This window comes from Diabrotica undecimpunctata, chromosome 1 (genome assembly GCF_040954645.1).
Source record: "Diabrotica undecimpunctata isolate CICGRU chromosome 1, icDiaUnde3, whole genome shotgun sequence".
In the NCBI taxonomy this organism is placed as follows: domain Eukaryota; kingdom Metazoa; phylum Arthropoda; class Insecta; order Coleoptera; family Chrysomelidae; genus Diabrotica; species Diabrotica undecimpunctata.
Window position 1 is genome coordinate 43,635,490 of NC_092803.1, and position 16,170 is coordinate 43,651,659.

General features: G+C 34.0%; 1 protein-coding gene across 1 annotated transcript in view; it reads right to left on the reverse strand.

The window, feature by feature from the left end:
• LOC140442373 (fat-like cadherin-related tumor suppressor homolog) overlaps window positions 1-16,170 on the reverse strand; it is a 965,522-nt gene that overhangs the window by 116,766 nt on the left and 832,586 nt on the right. The window contains exon 7 of the mRNA XM_072533469.1: window positions 11,675-11,827. Coding sequence (XP_072389570.1) covers window positions 11,675-11,827 — 153 coding nt within the window. The remainder of the gene's footprint in view (window positions 1-11,674; window positions 11,828-16,170) is intronic.

Consider the following 16,170-nt stretch of genomic DNA (forward strand, 5'->3'; position numbering starts at 1 on the left):
CTATTTTTTTGTTTGTTTATGTAAAAATTTGGTTTGGTACACTTTAAAAACCTGCTATGGTTACCAGTACAAAGAAATAATTAAAGTCGAGATCGTAACAACACAAAAAAAAATTGGGTCCCAAAGGGTTAATATTTTCAAAGTTTACTGTAATATCTAAACACGTGTTAAATTTTTAATAGTTCGTGTATTTGGCAAGATCTTCATCACTACCACTTAATATCGTCGTTAAATACCTGGGAATTAATTTGGAAAGCAAACTTAATTGGGGCATCCACAAATGGAAAAACGCCTTCAACTCAGCTTAATCTACAGAAAAATGTATTGGTAGATGAGTCGAAAATAAAATGTGAGAACAAACTTCTGATTAATAAATGTATTTTAAAACCGATATAGCTATATGCAGCACAAATCTGGGGTTCAGGTAGTAATACCAACATAAAAAAACTTCAAAGATTCCTATCAAAAGTACCGTGCCAGATCTGCAATGCTCCTTAGTATATTACAAACCACAGATTTCCCCACGATCTACAGTTAATAAAAGTTAGCTAAGCTATATCTGCTGTAAATTCTGCATACAAGACCATACTATCTTGCCATTCAAATCCGCTGGCCACGGATCTGCTCAACATTTCACATGAAAGAAGATTAAAAAGACTAGAGCTTTTGGACCTCTAGTAAATATGGAGAAACAGAGTATACTGTCATAGAGCGGTAAAATAAGTTTTTAATCTGGTGTTTTTTAAAACTTTTCTCGATTTTTTTAGACTTAGAATACTCATATAACCCCTATATTATTAACCCTCTGTATCTGAGCAACTAAGCTGTTTAAAGATTTATGTTCCTATATTACTTTATGTTCATGAATTAACAGAAGCCCTCTGGAATAAAGAATTGTCGGTCGAATATTGAAACACCCCGTATTAACATGAGTATTTCTTTTTTTATCGAAAAATTTGATATCTTTGTAATTATCATATAACCTTAAGCTTGGCGTACTTTTTGTATTATTTCATCCATTACTAGATTAAATAACAGTGGCCTTAGGGACTCGGTAACCTTGTCGTACAATTTGAGTGTAACTTGAGTCAATTTCTTATTGATATTTACTTTCATTTTATTGCGAGTGCTTTCATACCAGTTTTTTATCACTTTGTTTCTTTTTACAAATATTATCACAGGTTTCTCGCCAGTAGAAAACTGTGATAATAATAAGTGTGCGTGTAAAAATAATTTTTTTAATAGAAAATATAACTTTTTAGTTATAACAGTGTCTAGTTCCAGTGTTTAGTTTTATGATTTTTTTGCAATTTAAATTCCGCACGTTGACACCAATTGCTCCATAAAAGTGAAGCCTCTAAGGCACGTGAATATTAGAATCGAAAATTTGACTACCTTTTAACGGCAATCGTTTTATTTTTGATAATAATAAACAAATAGTAAGTACATAAGGTAGAACAGTACAGATAAAAATGAAGTGAAAAATCGTCTAAATAGAATAACGTTAGATAAAGTAAGGATTGGACCATATAAAATATTGAAGATTTCCAACTCAATATATGTTACAATATAAGTTGACATTGGGCATACGAAAACACAATCAAATAACTTTCATATCACCAAACTTATTCCAGTGACGAAAGAAAATATTCACTAAAAAAGCAGATTTTATAGCGTTTATGATGGCCCGTCTCCAAGGGGGAATTAAAGAAAAACACTACACTCAGATGCTAATGTTTTGTTTGTCTTCAATATGAAACTTTTATTTTAAAATTTGATAACGCAACGTAAATTAATATATAAAAGTTATTTTCCGTCGACCATCCATTTATGATTAATTTTAACACCCTCAAAATCATTGATTAATGACCCCTATTAATGAATGATTTTCTATTAATGAACGATTTCATTATAGGCAATACAACATACATTACTTGTATATATTAATTTAACCACATTTAACGCTCTGTGATTGGCAGTTACCTGTGGTGTAGGCAACCAAATATACCTATTTATATTCCCACTAAAAAATTATTAAAAAGTTACGCAAAAGTTACTACCACATAAGTCGAGAGATACCTACGATAAGGAATATGAAAACTTACAGCACTGGATGACAGAAAACCATGTAGAACACATTAGTGAAACTGTGCTACTTGTATACTTTGCCGATCTCGCCGAAACATTTTCTCCGAGTTGCCTGTGGTCCAAATATTCAATAGTAAAGAAGACTTTAATCGCAAATAAGAATATTAGCATTGCCAATTACCATAAATTGACCGAATATTTGAATCAAGGCTCGAAAGGCTACCAGCCAAAAAAGTCTAGAATCTTGTCTAGAGAAAATGTTATAAAATTTATTCACGAAGCACCGAACGAAATATTTTTAATAAACAAAGTAGCATTATTATTTGGTATATTCGGTGGGTGTCGACGACAAGAACTTGTAAATATGTTGGTTACTCACGTAGAAGATAGAAAATCAGTTTTCGTCGTAAACGTACAAGCGACAAAAACAGATAAACAGCGTGTTTTTACAATTATTGACGAAGACGAACTGAAGAGTTTGAAGTTAGTACGGGATTACATGTCTTTACGACCCCGTGGTTCTTCAGAAAAAAAGCTTTTTTTGATCTACAGACAAGGTCATTGTACTATCCAGCCAGTTGGAAAGAACAAATTTGGAAAAATCCCGTCCACCATTACAAAATATCTGGGTTTGAGCAGTTCTGGGTTTCGGAATTCTCTTGGGACAAGAGAAGCACTTTTTAGTCTACAGGTACTCATCCAGCGCTGCAGAGATATGAACAAAGACGTGTACATATGCTTTATAGACTACGCAAAAGCATTCGATAACGTAAAGCACGAAAAGATAATTGAAGTTCTCCATAAGATCGGAGTCGACTACAGAGACATTCGAACAATAGCGAGTCTCTATTGGGGCCAAACAGCTAAAGTGAAAGTAGGATCTACATTGACCAATAAAACTGAGATCAAGAAAGATGTACGACAGGGCTGTATCTTGTCTCCTATCGTCTTTAATATATACTCAGAAGAAGTATTTAAGACAGCGCTGGAGGAAAGCACAGAAGGCATAAAGATAAATGGAGAAATAATTAATAACATAAGGTATGCTGATGACACTGTGATTCTAGCAAGTAGCATGGAGGAACTGAGTTGCTTAATGAGTAAGATACAAAAAACAAGTGCACAATACGGACTCAGACTAAATATCACAAAAACCAAATGGATGTTAGTAAGCAAAACCCAACAACCACCACAGCAACTGATATTAGACAATGAAAGAATTGAACACGTGGATTCGTACATCTACTTGGGAACAACAGTTAACTCAAATTGGGATCAAGCGAAGGAAATACGTATAAGAGTAGAAAAGGCAAGAGCATCGTTCACTAGCATGAAGCAACTTTTCACCTCTAAAAGCCTCACCCTACCTCTCAAAATTCGACTTCTGAAATGTTATGTATTCCCGGTTTTGTTATATGGAATGGAGGCGTGGACAATGACCGCAACATTGATGAAAAAAGTAGAGGCCTTCGAAATGTGGGCTTACCGACGTATATTACGTATATCCTGGACTGAGCACGTGACCAACGAAGAGGTACTACGCCGGATAGGTAAAGAGAGAGAGAGGAAGTAAAGACTAGGAATAAGTATAAAGAAAAGAAAGTTGGAATACTTGGGTCACGTTATGAGACATAATAAATATAGAGTACTACAACTGATCGTTCAAGGGAAAATAGACAGCAGAAGGGGTCCAGGGAGGAGAAGACACCCGTGGCTCCAAAACTTGCGGCAATGGTTTGGATTGTCATCTGCTGAACTATTCAGATCTGCCGTAAACAAAGTCAGAATAGCCATGTTGATTGCCAACGTTCGGAACGGACAAGGCGCATGAAGAAGAAGAGCAGTTCTGAGAAGTACACAGGTCATTGCCTGCATCGGACTTCGGCAACTCTTCTGGCAGAAGCTGGAGCCAGTATCACCACTTTGAAGCGCCATGGTGGATGGAAGAGTACGACGGTTGCTGAAAGATATTTAGAGGACAGCATATCTTCAAAGAATGAGGTTTCAAGAATGCTAGCAGGCATACATTTTGGATCCAACGTTTCCTTACACAAACTTGACACCCAAGCTATGAAAAACAAGTCAACGTTTGCCGCGGGAATTATGAATGTTCTTGGGAAAAACACTTTTTTAAAAACTGAACTCACAATTAAAACTTTTATTCTCGACTTACCAAAGATTTTAGTAACAACACAATAAATTAAAAGCAGACTAAAAAATATTGATTTTTACATGGTGTTTTATAATTTTATAATTGCTGATTTTGCTGTCGAATACATCGCAATTCAGTTCAGAATGTTCAAGCGGTAGCCCCGTGTTGAATCCACGTGTTAAAATTGGTACCACTGGATGGTAGCGGTTATTGTACTGTAGCTCGGGTATCTAAATATCACCGGATCCTTTCAGAATTACCAGTTTTATGTGAATTCTACATAATGTTTTGAAATGTTGTTAAATAAAGATATTTCTAATAAGTTATCTTTTTGTTTTTATATTTACGCCCGTGCGGGCCATAAAGTACACTTTATGCCCGCGCGGGCATAAAGTACACTATTACGTAGTTGGTAACTAAGCAATAAAAACAATCTAGTATGACATAAAAAATATTTTGCAACGAATGTAAGTATTAAACAATATTAAATATAAAATTCCAAACTAGTTTAAAAAATAATCTAATTTTTTTATACAGTAAAAACCAGAGCCAGTAAATACACTATTCAATGTATTAATTTAATAAAAATAAAATAATAAACTAATGATTCTACAACACAATTTAAACGCAAGATAAATATACAGTTTATTTATTATTTTAAATAAACAGAATAAACCATAATTGGCAATATATAAATAACGAGCTAACAAAAATCAAACAGTTTAATGGTGGTGGCTTGTGGTGAAGCCATTTGATTCAGACTTCATTAAATTGAATATCATTATGATCCGAGAGCTGGTAGACATTTTTTGAGAAGGTATTTGAGGCATTTTGAAAATTTTTCAGATACCTCTTCAATGATATCCTAATACAGAAATGCAGACCTGGCTGGAGGGTAGCAGTCATTTGACAACCCCTAAATTAAAAAACATGTACAAATTGTTATTACAAAAAATATCTTTAGGGCAATTTGCATTTTTTTTAAAGTAAATTTAAATATTCAAAAATAAAAAAAGCCAGGAGATTTGCGAGGGATTTTAACTCTGCAAGGTGTTTGCCAAACTATTTTGCAAATAAATGCAAAAATGTGGTTAAGTTGCTATTTTTTAATATTAAAAATAAATATTGTAAAAAAGTCAGGTAATTTTGTTAAGATTTTCTACTTGCTAGGTGATCAAAAAATTGCACGTTCCTGTGAGTGAAAAGTGCTATAGGTAAGTTGCAGTATGTGATAGAGCGTATATCGATAGCTGTTTGCGTCCTCGACCGCAGCGATTCGATTGGCTCGAGCAAAACCACGTGACCTGACGGTACCCATGCTGTCGTGCATCAAAATTTTAGAGTAATTTCAGTTGCAAAATACTACTATTAATAATAATTGTCCCACGTTTTATGAGAAAAATATAATGTAGGGTAATAAACGAGTGTGTGTTATTTGTGTAAAAGACGACGGAAAAATTATTAAAACTTCTGATACAGATGTTTTTCTAATTATGCTTGGAAACATGGATCATCTCGAAAGTGACGATTTGGAGATTTTTATGGAGTATGGTACTGGACATTCGAAAAGATACATAAATCTACACAAGTAATTGGAGCCATCATTATGTACGAGTTTGCCGGCTTTCCACGCATTAACTGGATGCCATTATAATTTGTCTTTTTTTCAGAGAAGCAAGAAAGATCTTTTAAAATATTAATAAAAAATAAAATGTATCAGAAAGCATTAACGGATCTTGGAGTTGCCCACATTACCGGTACGCGCGATGAAATTTTCGAAACTTTGGAAGAATTTGTCTACGAAATTTATGGTTCAAAAATTCTTCAAATTCTACGAAAGGCTACAAGTTTACACAGTTGGCATAGTTGGAAAATACCAGGCCGAATTTTCTCCAGAAAAATCAACAATTGACCAGATTTATTCAATAAGATAGATCCTCGAGAAAGCATTAGAATGTAACATTGAAACCCATCACCTATTCGTCGACTTCAAGGCCGCATATGACAGTGTCAAGAGATAAGTACTATACCAATCAATGCGTGAGTTTGGTATACCAGAAAAACTTATCCGATTAACGAGAATGACACTGCTTAACTTAAAAGCTAGCGTTAAGATACAGGGAGAAAATTTTCGAGTCTTTCTCATATCCTCTAAGAAGGTTGGCAACCATCATGGCAAGTCGCACTTTCGATACCGCTGCTCTAAAGAGGTCAGCAGAAGTGCAGTTAAACGAAGCTCTCAAATTGTTTAACCAGGAGATGCGTCTTCTTCCGCGACTCCTTCTACCCTGTATTCTTCCTTGTATTATTAATTGCAACAAGTTATAACGCTCGCCCCTCATGACATGTCCCAGATATTGCAGTTTTCTGACTTTAATTGTATTTAAAACCTCTTTATCTTTTCCCATTCTTCTCAACAACTCGACATTCGTGATTCTATCCACCCAACTTATTCTTAATATCCTTCTGTAGGCCCATCATAACCCGAAGGCTTCTAATCTGTCCTAAACATCTTTCTTTAATGTCCAAGCCTCCAACCCATAAAATAATACGGAGAACACGTAACAAGTCTTATCTTTAAAGAAATTGAAATCTTCCTACTGCAGAGTACTTTTTTCAGTTTTTTGAAAGAATTTCTTGCCTGTCCTATTCTTGCCTTAATTTCTTCTGTGTACTCACTATTTTCGTTAATTATTGTACCCAGATATTTATATTTTTCAACTTTTTAAATTTATTCTCCATATATTGTTATGTTTTCTTGGCGCTGTTGGGCTTTTGTAATTACCATAAATTGTGTCTTTTTTGTGTTTAGGGACGTTTTCTTCACTGACTTCTACCACTCTGTCAACCATTTGTTGTAAATCTTCAAGACATTCCGCTAATAAAATATTCTCGTCAGCAAACCGTATATTATTGATTGGTCGGCCATTTACTTTTATTCCCATAGTTAGTTCTTCTAGTGCTTCCTGGATTATTTCCTCTGAATACAAATTGAACAAAGTAGGAGACAGGACACAGCCCTGCCTGACGCCCCTCTCAATCTGTATAGAATTGGAAACGGCGACGAAACAGGTCGGTCTAGTCATCAACGAAGACAATACCAAGTACATATTGGTTATTAAGGATCCTATCGCAAATGAGGAACGTGAAACACGTTGCCAGAAACCGAACAAAATGCGACTAATCTTAGAGCAGGCCAGGATCCACAGATGATTGTCGAGCCAAAGATGATGATGATGATGACGACTTTGAAAACGGTGAAAAATTGTAATCCATCTAATTTGCCTCCGTGTAAAGCTGAATTGAGACAACCTCTATTAAGAACATAGTATATTAAGAGTCAGGTGGATGTTAAATATAGACAAATTCGATGTTTAATGATTTAAGGGAGGTTATTTGCCGCAATCAGTTCATGAGAAAACCAAAGAGAATTTCGAAAATATTGCTAAAGGTAAGCTTACATGTTCTTTTTATAATAACAGTCTTCTTATTTTTTAATTAATTCAATAAACACATATAACTATTTAGAGATCATACACAGGAATCCGACTCTCGAGTCCGAAGAAGAAAAAAATGAGTATTTGAGCTCAGATGAAGAGTTTGAAGAAGAAAAAATTCTGACAGAAATAATTTAATTTATATTTTTAAACTTTTATATAAATATTTATTTTCTTAGTACGTATTATCTTGTTTTAATTAATAAAAAAATTTCTGAAAAATCTAAAATATATAATAATTACTCCAAAATTTTGAGGCACAACAGCATAGATATGGATATCGTCAGGTCATGTGATTTTGCTCGAGCCAATGGACGCAAACAGCTATCGATATACGCTCTCTCACACGCACACGTAATTCATTTGATCACCTGGCAGGTACAAAATCTCACCAAAATCACCTCTCTCTTTTAGAATATTTATTTTTAATATTAAAAAATACCCTTTCTAAATAGCAGCTTGTGTCAAGCATATTTTTTGAATTTATTTGTAAGATAGTTTTGCAAGTGTCTTGCAGAGTTAAAATCCCTCTCAAATCGCCTGACTTATTTTCTTTATTTTTGAATATTTAAATTTACTTAAAAAAATTATAAGTTGCTCAAAGATTTTTTTATTAACACAAATTTTTACATGTTTTTTTTTAATTTAGGGGTTGTTAAATGATCGCTACCTTCCAGCCAGGTCTGCATTTTTTTATTAGAATATTATGAAAGAGGTATCTGAAAATTTTTCAGAATGTCTCAAATACCTCCCCAAAACTGTCTACCAGCTCTCCTACTATTAGGTTTATTTGAATTTATGAAATGTGTAAATTATAGTTGGTTTTTCTACTCTTAATATACTCATAACCGGTAAATTATTGATGATAAAATAATGGACGTTTTATATTGATAAGTTGAAATATCACTTCACGTAATAATCGTATTAATCGTTTTTATTCATTTTAACTTTACGCTTTTGTAATAGTATGCTTTATTATGTTTAGTTTATTTATGGAACTACACTTGGTTTCTGGGTTAGTAAAGGCTAGTAAGCGTCTTGGTGGTCTACGATGTTTTTCCGTCCTCCTCGTGGTGTTCTTTGGTGAACGCTGAGAGGGAAAGGCCAAAAGACGAGTTTACAGCGCCTGCAAACGGTAATTTAAGAGAGACAACCAGTCAGGATGTTGACCAGATTGCTCGTAATAAATTCTCGAAATTTTTGTACTTGAAGTACACAGAGAAGCTTTGGAACCCGGATTGATTACAAAAACTACAAAGCAAAAAAGGATAAACATCTTGGATTAGAGATACAATAAAAACAGTGAATTACACAATGCAATATAAGACAATGTAATGTAGGAATGAAAAACAAAATATGTCGAGCGAATTTATCTTGATAAAATAGCATCTTCAATTATATTTTTTATGCTGACTACCAGGCGTTAGTTGCCCAGTTGGAACGTTTAGAAGCATAATGGCTACAAATTCGCCTGTTTTCATAACGTTAATTAAAACTGTTTGTTATTCATGAACATTTTCAATAACTAGAAGTATAGGTCTGGCATTAATATTGTTTGAAATGTGTAAAAAAACATAGTGGCCTATGGAGGGTTAGGCCAGTTTGGTAAGCAATTCTAAATTGTATGTGCATCATATTAAGTGAATCTATCCATTTTTCGTGCCATAGACGAATTACAACAGGTAATGGAAAGAGTTTATTCAGTTAGTGAGGAATACGGCCTGAGCCTCAACTTCAAGAAGACAAAGTGGATGCTGATAAGCAAAAAGCAACAACCTGCTCGACAATTACGGATAAGTAACATACTAATCGACCATGTAGAATCTTATGTGTACCTTGGCACCAACGTAAATGCAAAATGGGAAGAGGCCGCAGAAATTAAGGCGAGAATAGAACGAGCTAGAGCAGCATTTAACAATATGAAAAAGCTCCTCATAAGCAAGGGTTTGTCTCTTCCCCTAAAACTACGACTAGCTAAACTACATTTTTCCGATCTTACTATATGGTATGGAGGCCTGGACGCTGACAGAGACGCTCACGAGAAAACTAGAAGCATTCGAAATGTGGGTGTACCGACGCCTTCTTCGTATATCCTGGACCGAACATGTCACCAACATAGAGGTACTCCAAAGAATCGGAAAGGAGAAAGAAATCGTGAGCACAATCAAACAAAGAAAGCTTGAATATCTAGGCCACATATTGAGACACGATAAGTACCGTCTACTGCAATTGATTGTCCAGGGGAAAGTAGACAGTAAGCGAGGACCAGGCAGGAGAAGACACTCATGGCTCCAAAATCTGCGGAAGTGGTTCGGGCTCACATCGGTCGAACTATTCAGAAGCGCCGCAAACAAGATCAGAATTGCCATGTTGATAGCCAACGTTCGCAACGGACAGGGCACTTGAAGAAGAAGAAGATCCATTTCTCTTTTAAACTTTTTACTTTTACTACTACTTTTACTATTTTTTACTTTTTACTTTTTTCTTTTTTACTTTTTATGTGCAATTCGGCGATTATTCAGTGATTATGGGATTCAGTGGATGTGAGTTCGATCCCCAGCTCGGTGTATAGAAAACAAAAAGGATAACGCAGCAGTTTAAAATTCTAATTGAATCTGCGGCTTAGACTAGAATATGCTGGTGTCTGATCGGCCTATGGTGGAGCAGTACGGCAAGAGATAAGGGCTTGCGGCTCGGTGATACTCCTCCATAGATCCATAGGTAAGTTATATATTCCATTATATATTCATTATTTATTAGGCCAATCGGTGAAAGTAGGAAATTTAATTTTGAAATGTAAATTTTTGAGGTTTTTGAGATTTCAGAGGAAAGTAATTTTCGATTTGAACTGCAAATCACATATTTATTTAAACAAATCAATGTTATACCACAAGTAAGGCATTATACAAACAATAAAAATAGCTCAAGAAATTTGACTCGAATATGCAATTTGCCAAATGATGAAGGTTTGTCCGCTTGTTCTCGCATAACCTAACAAAATCTCAAAAAGATACACACATGTATTGATTAGGCAAACAAATGTTTAATGAATACAATGGTTATTCTTCAGAATATGTATATGAGATTGCACCAGACTACGAATCAGGGATCTATGCGTATGAGTTCGAGTGTACGGGTATTTCAAAATTTAACAAAATTGTTTTCACTCAAATGGTCGCCTGACTTCTCACGAAAACTGATCATGTGGCAACTGTGTATTTACAGGTATATATAACGGTTAATTCTGAATGACATACAATCATTTGTTTGCCAAGCACTTCCGTGCAATGTTGAAAATAAACAAGCGCTGTATGATCATTCTTCAGTTACACTAATTTTCTAACAATCGATTATTTAATCACTCAATAAATCAAATGTATTAGTCATCTACCCTTAAGTCCCGACTTATCACCAAATAACATCTTTTTGTTCTTGAACACCAATAAATTGTGTAAAAAACGATTGATTTCGACAGAAAAGTCTGCTGATGCATTTAAAAACCATATTTTGGAGATCTCTTAGTCGAAAAATGCTTTGACAAGCGGTTACAACGCATAAACGAACGCGCCGAGATAAAACATTCTTCGGATTATACCCTTAGTAAACCCCTCTCAGTCTTTGCCTATACGTAAACATTTGCATTATTTAGAACGTTATTTTGAAACAATATTTTCTTTTTTCGTGTATCCGTGTAACAGCTCACCAAATCATTAGGAGTTGGCAAGTTAAAAACACACGCTATTTCATTCTTCCGTCAAAATCCGACCATTGCTGATTCTCGATAAATTATTTGAATCATATTTTAAATTGCTCTTCTTGGAAAATAAAATCCGTCCCTTTAAAGGAGTTTTTTTAGACTCTCTTAACTGTTCTTCGATGCGACCCTTGGAATCTCGCCATGAAACTACACTTAATACTACAATAAATTAATACTTACATTCAGCTCGTACTCTTCGCCTGCCAGAAGAGTCTTTTGCGCATATACGATGCCGGTGGTGTTATCAATTTTGAATTTGGTCCGACCCTTTCCAGATTTAATGTGGTAATTCAATTGAGCGTTCTGTCCTATATCCCGGTCAAACGCCAAGACCTGCAAAAAGAAAATATAGATCAGTTTCATTTATGTAAAGCGGAATGTATTGACCGAAATAAATTAATAATTTTTCAAGATTTCAATGCAAGTTAGATATAGGTTAATAGACAAAGTTATTTCATTTAACATTAAAACGGCGAAAGGAATCGAAATGACATCTTCGTTTTTATTTCTCCAATTTATTAGTTTGGTGAGGTTTCTTGACTCTTCCTTAATTTTGACTGTGATCATGTATAAAATGTTTATATTTTTAGGAAACTGTAAAGCATTTCTAAAACGGCGAAAGGGGGTCAAATCGGGTTCGAATAATCAAATCTACCTTAGATCAATTTGCTGCTTCGAACGCTAGAGTTTCCAGGAAATATATTAATCTCAAGACAAGCTATTATAAAAATAAAAATGGTTCAAAATTTAAATATAATTATACTTTATTTTGTTACAATAAATATTGGTCAGTTGATATACTCAGATATTGCAGGTCCGGTAAATACACCAACATCTGAAGGTTCTAAATATTTTCAAGTATTAAGAGATGATTATACATATTTTTTAGTAATAAGATTATTAAAAATCAACATGATCTGATCAAAATATTATTCAGTTTCTTCTTCTTCTTCTTTCTCTTTATAAGCAATTCTGCAGACACTTCTTTATGATACTTCTTCTGCCGATTGGTGACTTATCTCTTGCTATTTTGACGACACGGGTCTCCTCCATTCTGCTTATGTGGTTTTTCCATTCTTTTTTTCTATGTGTCGCATTTTTCGCATTCTCTATCCTCTTCCTTTTTTAACGGTTTTGACGATTTCATGTATGATCAAAATGAAGAGCATGGGGCTCAATGAATCCCCTTGTCCTATTCCGCTGCCTATTTCTATAGGTTCTGTAAGTTGTCCATCTATACTGACTATGATTCAGTTTTTGCTTCTAAAAATGCAATGATTTAGAGTTAATAATGGTGGGGAATTGACATCTAATGCTCTTATGAGATTTTTGTAAAATAAAGATATTAAGAAGGAATATACAATGCTATATCCTCCACAAGAAAACTGGATTTCAAAGAGAATGAACAGAATTATTAGACAAAGTAAAATTTGCTGAAACTAATCTATCAATGTTATGAAGGGGGGGCGGGCAACTGTGTGCTCAGCATATGAGTTAAAAAACAATGATTTGAAAATCATTAGAAAATAATTAGAAAATCATTAGGTCTTACCAAAACAAAGCAAATTAGAAAGAATAGCACAAACTTGTATAATGATAGGATATACAGGAGCTGGATATAGATTATCCAATTATGAAACTAATGAAATTTTCTGTTCGAGAGATGTGAGATTTAATAAAATGTAAACTAATTATGATGATACACATATGCAACCTATTGTTTAATATCAACAGAAAAAATAATTCTTTGTGCTATGAAAATGCTATAAACGATCCAGAATGGGTAGAATCCAAAAGAAAGGAACTACACTTACACGAAAAACTAATTACATGGACCGAAGTAAAATTAACTAAACATAAAAAAGCCATACAAATAAAATGGGCCTTTAAAATCAAGGATGATGAAACTAAAAAGCCAGAATAGCAGTCAAAAGTTTTCAAATTAAGGAGGAGAGTAACTTTGGACCAAATTACTCAGCAATAGCAAGAGCATAAACCATTAAGTTATTTTTATCAATAGCATTACAATACGATTGGAAAATTAGACAAATGGATATCCCAACTGCATTTTTAAATAGATTATTTGATAATATATGCACCAGACAGAAGAACTTACATAAAAAAGTACTAAAACTGAATAAAGCTTTAAATGGGTTAACAGCATCGTCAAAGGTATGGAATAATACATTCAATGAATTTGCAACCAGGAACATAATAATATATGTAGATGATATATGATTAATGGGCGAAGATATCGATCTCTAGCGTATTATAAAAGTATTAAAAGATAAATTTAAGGCAAAATATTTAATGGAATAAATTTTTTAGGACAGGAGACTTAATATCGATCAAGAAAGATTTAGAGAAAAACTTTTAAATCATTTTAATACGAAGAAATATAAATTAAAGATAACTCCAATGCAAAAGGAATTTCAATACAGTGAAATTCTAACTAATATTACAGGGAATTAATTGTAGTCAAGCAATAAACACTAAAAACTTTCGTTTTTAACACTTCCACAAAATCCATTATAATTTATTATCACTACAGCTGTTTCGGGAGAACGCCTTTCTTAATTGAGATATTTTTGTTATGTGTCTAACACTTTATAGCCCTTAACTGAGTAAGATAAGGAAGGGAGAACTGTTTGTCTCAAGTTGGTCATTCAGAATTATATATATATATATATATATATATATATATATATATATATATATATATAATAACGGATTTATTACGGCTGTCGCCGCTTCTCCGCCCCCAATTTCCATCTTTTTCTATCATATGCAGTTGCCTCTTCTAAGTCTCTGCCGGCCATTGCTTCATCAATATCGTTGCGCCAACTTCTCCGTGGTCGTCCTATCTTTCTTCTTTCAGGAGGGATCCATTCCAGTACTCTTCTATACCCTGATCGGAAAATACAACGGAGTGACAAATACTTAGTATAAGACCACAACGTGAACATACGGCAAAATTTAATTAAATTAATTTTATGTAAATTATTCAGTGTAACTAGACAGACGGACAGTCCGCTTTAATAAAACTGTGATTTGAACTAAACACCGGGGAAACAGTATACGATAACAACATTAAATCACGTTTTTGAGTAACGAATGCCAACGATTAGCTCCCGAAGAGCTGTAGTGTCGAAACGAAGTGGCCGTAGATTAATTTGTTTCACTACGATCAGTTTATCAGTAGCGTAACTGCCGTAAATATTGCTTCTTAACTTGTTATATTTATTTTTATAAATAATTGTCTGTAAAGTGTTTCTTTGGTGTTTGAGTGGTTATTAACAATTTATTTATATCGTTTGTATATTAACTTTGGTAAGTGGATATTTTCAATCATTTCTTTGTGAATTATAAAATTTTTTATTTAATACTGGCAGTCAACAAAACGATAGTGTTGCATACGGATTTTCTCTGGGTGTAAAATATTGTAACGTGAAACTACCGTTCGATTGTTTAAACTTTACTTACAACATTACGAATTAATTTATATTATACAATGTATCTTTACATTGCAAATATTTATTTCAGAATGACTTCGCTATGGAATTTCCTTATAACGTCTCTTCGAATTTTATGGTCAATACGCGGCATTCCTGGAAAGATCTACCACAGGCATAATCTCTCTCAATGCCATGAGTCACTCGTATAGACAGTTTCAAAGACATTTAGATAGCTCAGAGATTTGAAACTTGGTTTTCGTCCATATTACCGACAATAGAACCGGGTTCGGTAATAATTTTAGATAATGCTCCCTACCATAGTCGACAGGTAGAAAAGCTCCCAACAAGAAGCTGGCGAAAAAGACAAATCATTGATTGGCTGGATATGAAACCAATCGCTTATGACAGATCAATGATTAAACCTGAGTTGTTAAATATTGCACGACAACATAAACATAGATATCATAAATATGTTGTTGACGAAATGGCTCTTAGTCACGGAGTTCTTGTTCATCGATTACCACCATATCATTGTGAGCTGAATCCAATTGAATTGATTTGGGCACAAGTGAAAACAGATGTAGCACGTCGCAATACTACATTTAAATTATGTGATGTTAAAGTACTATTCGATGAAGCTATACGTAACGTTACCGCAGACAACTGGCGAAAGTGCATCGGTCACGTGGAGAAAATAGAAAATAAGATGTGGGATGTAGATATACAGGTAGATGTAATTATGGAACCGATTATAGTCCAACTTGATGACGAGAGCGATGATTCGGATAATTCTGATTTTGAGTAAGATTAAGTTTTGTAATTTGAGCCATTTCTTGAGTACATTCCAAGTGTGTTTCACAATTAATTTGCCACAATTAATCGTGACAAACAAAGTTTGGCACGATTTAAATATTAAAAACACTCGACAAGCGTTCCTTGAAGGTCTCTCTACGGGTCTAAAAGCACCATCAAGTAAGGGCCGACATCTAATAATAATACATATTGATAGTGAACAGGGTATTTTCCTGGAGGACTCTCAGTTTTGAATCCAAAAAATCTGGAGATTATCACGAGGACATGGATACTGAGAAATTTGAAACTTGGTTTTTGTTCATATTGACAAAAATTGAACCTGGCTCAATAATCATTTTAGATAATGCTTCCTATCAAAGTCGTCAAATAGAAAAGCTTCCAACAACAAGTTGGCGAAAAGGAGAAATA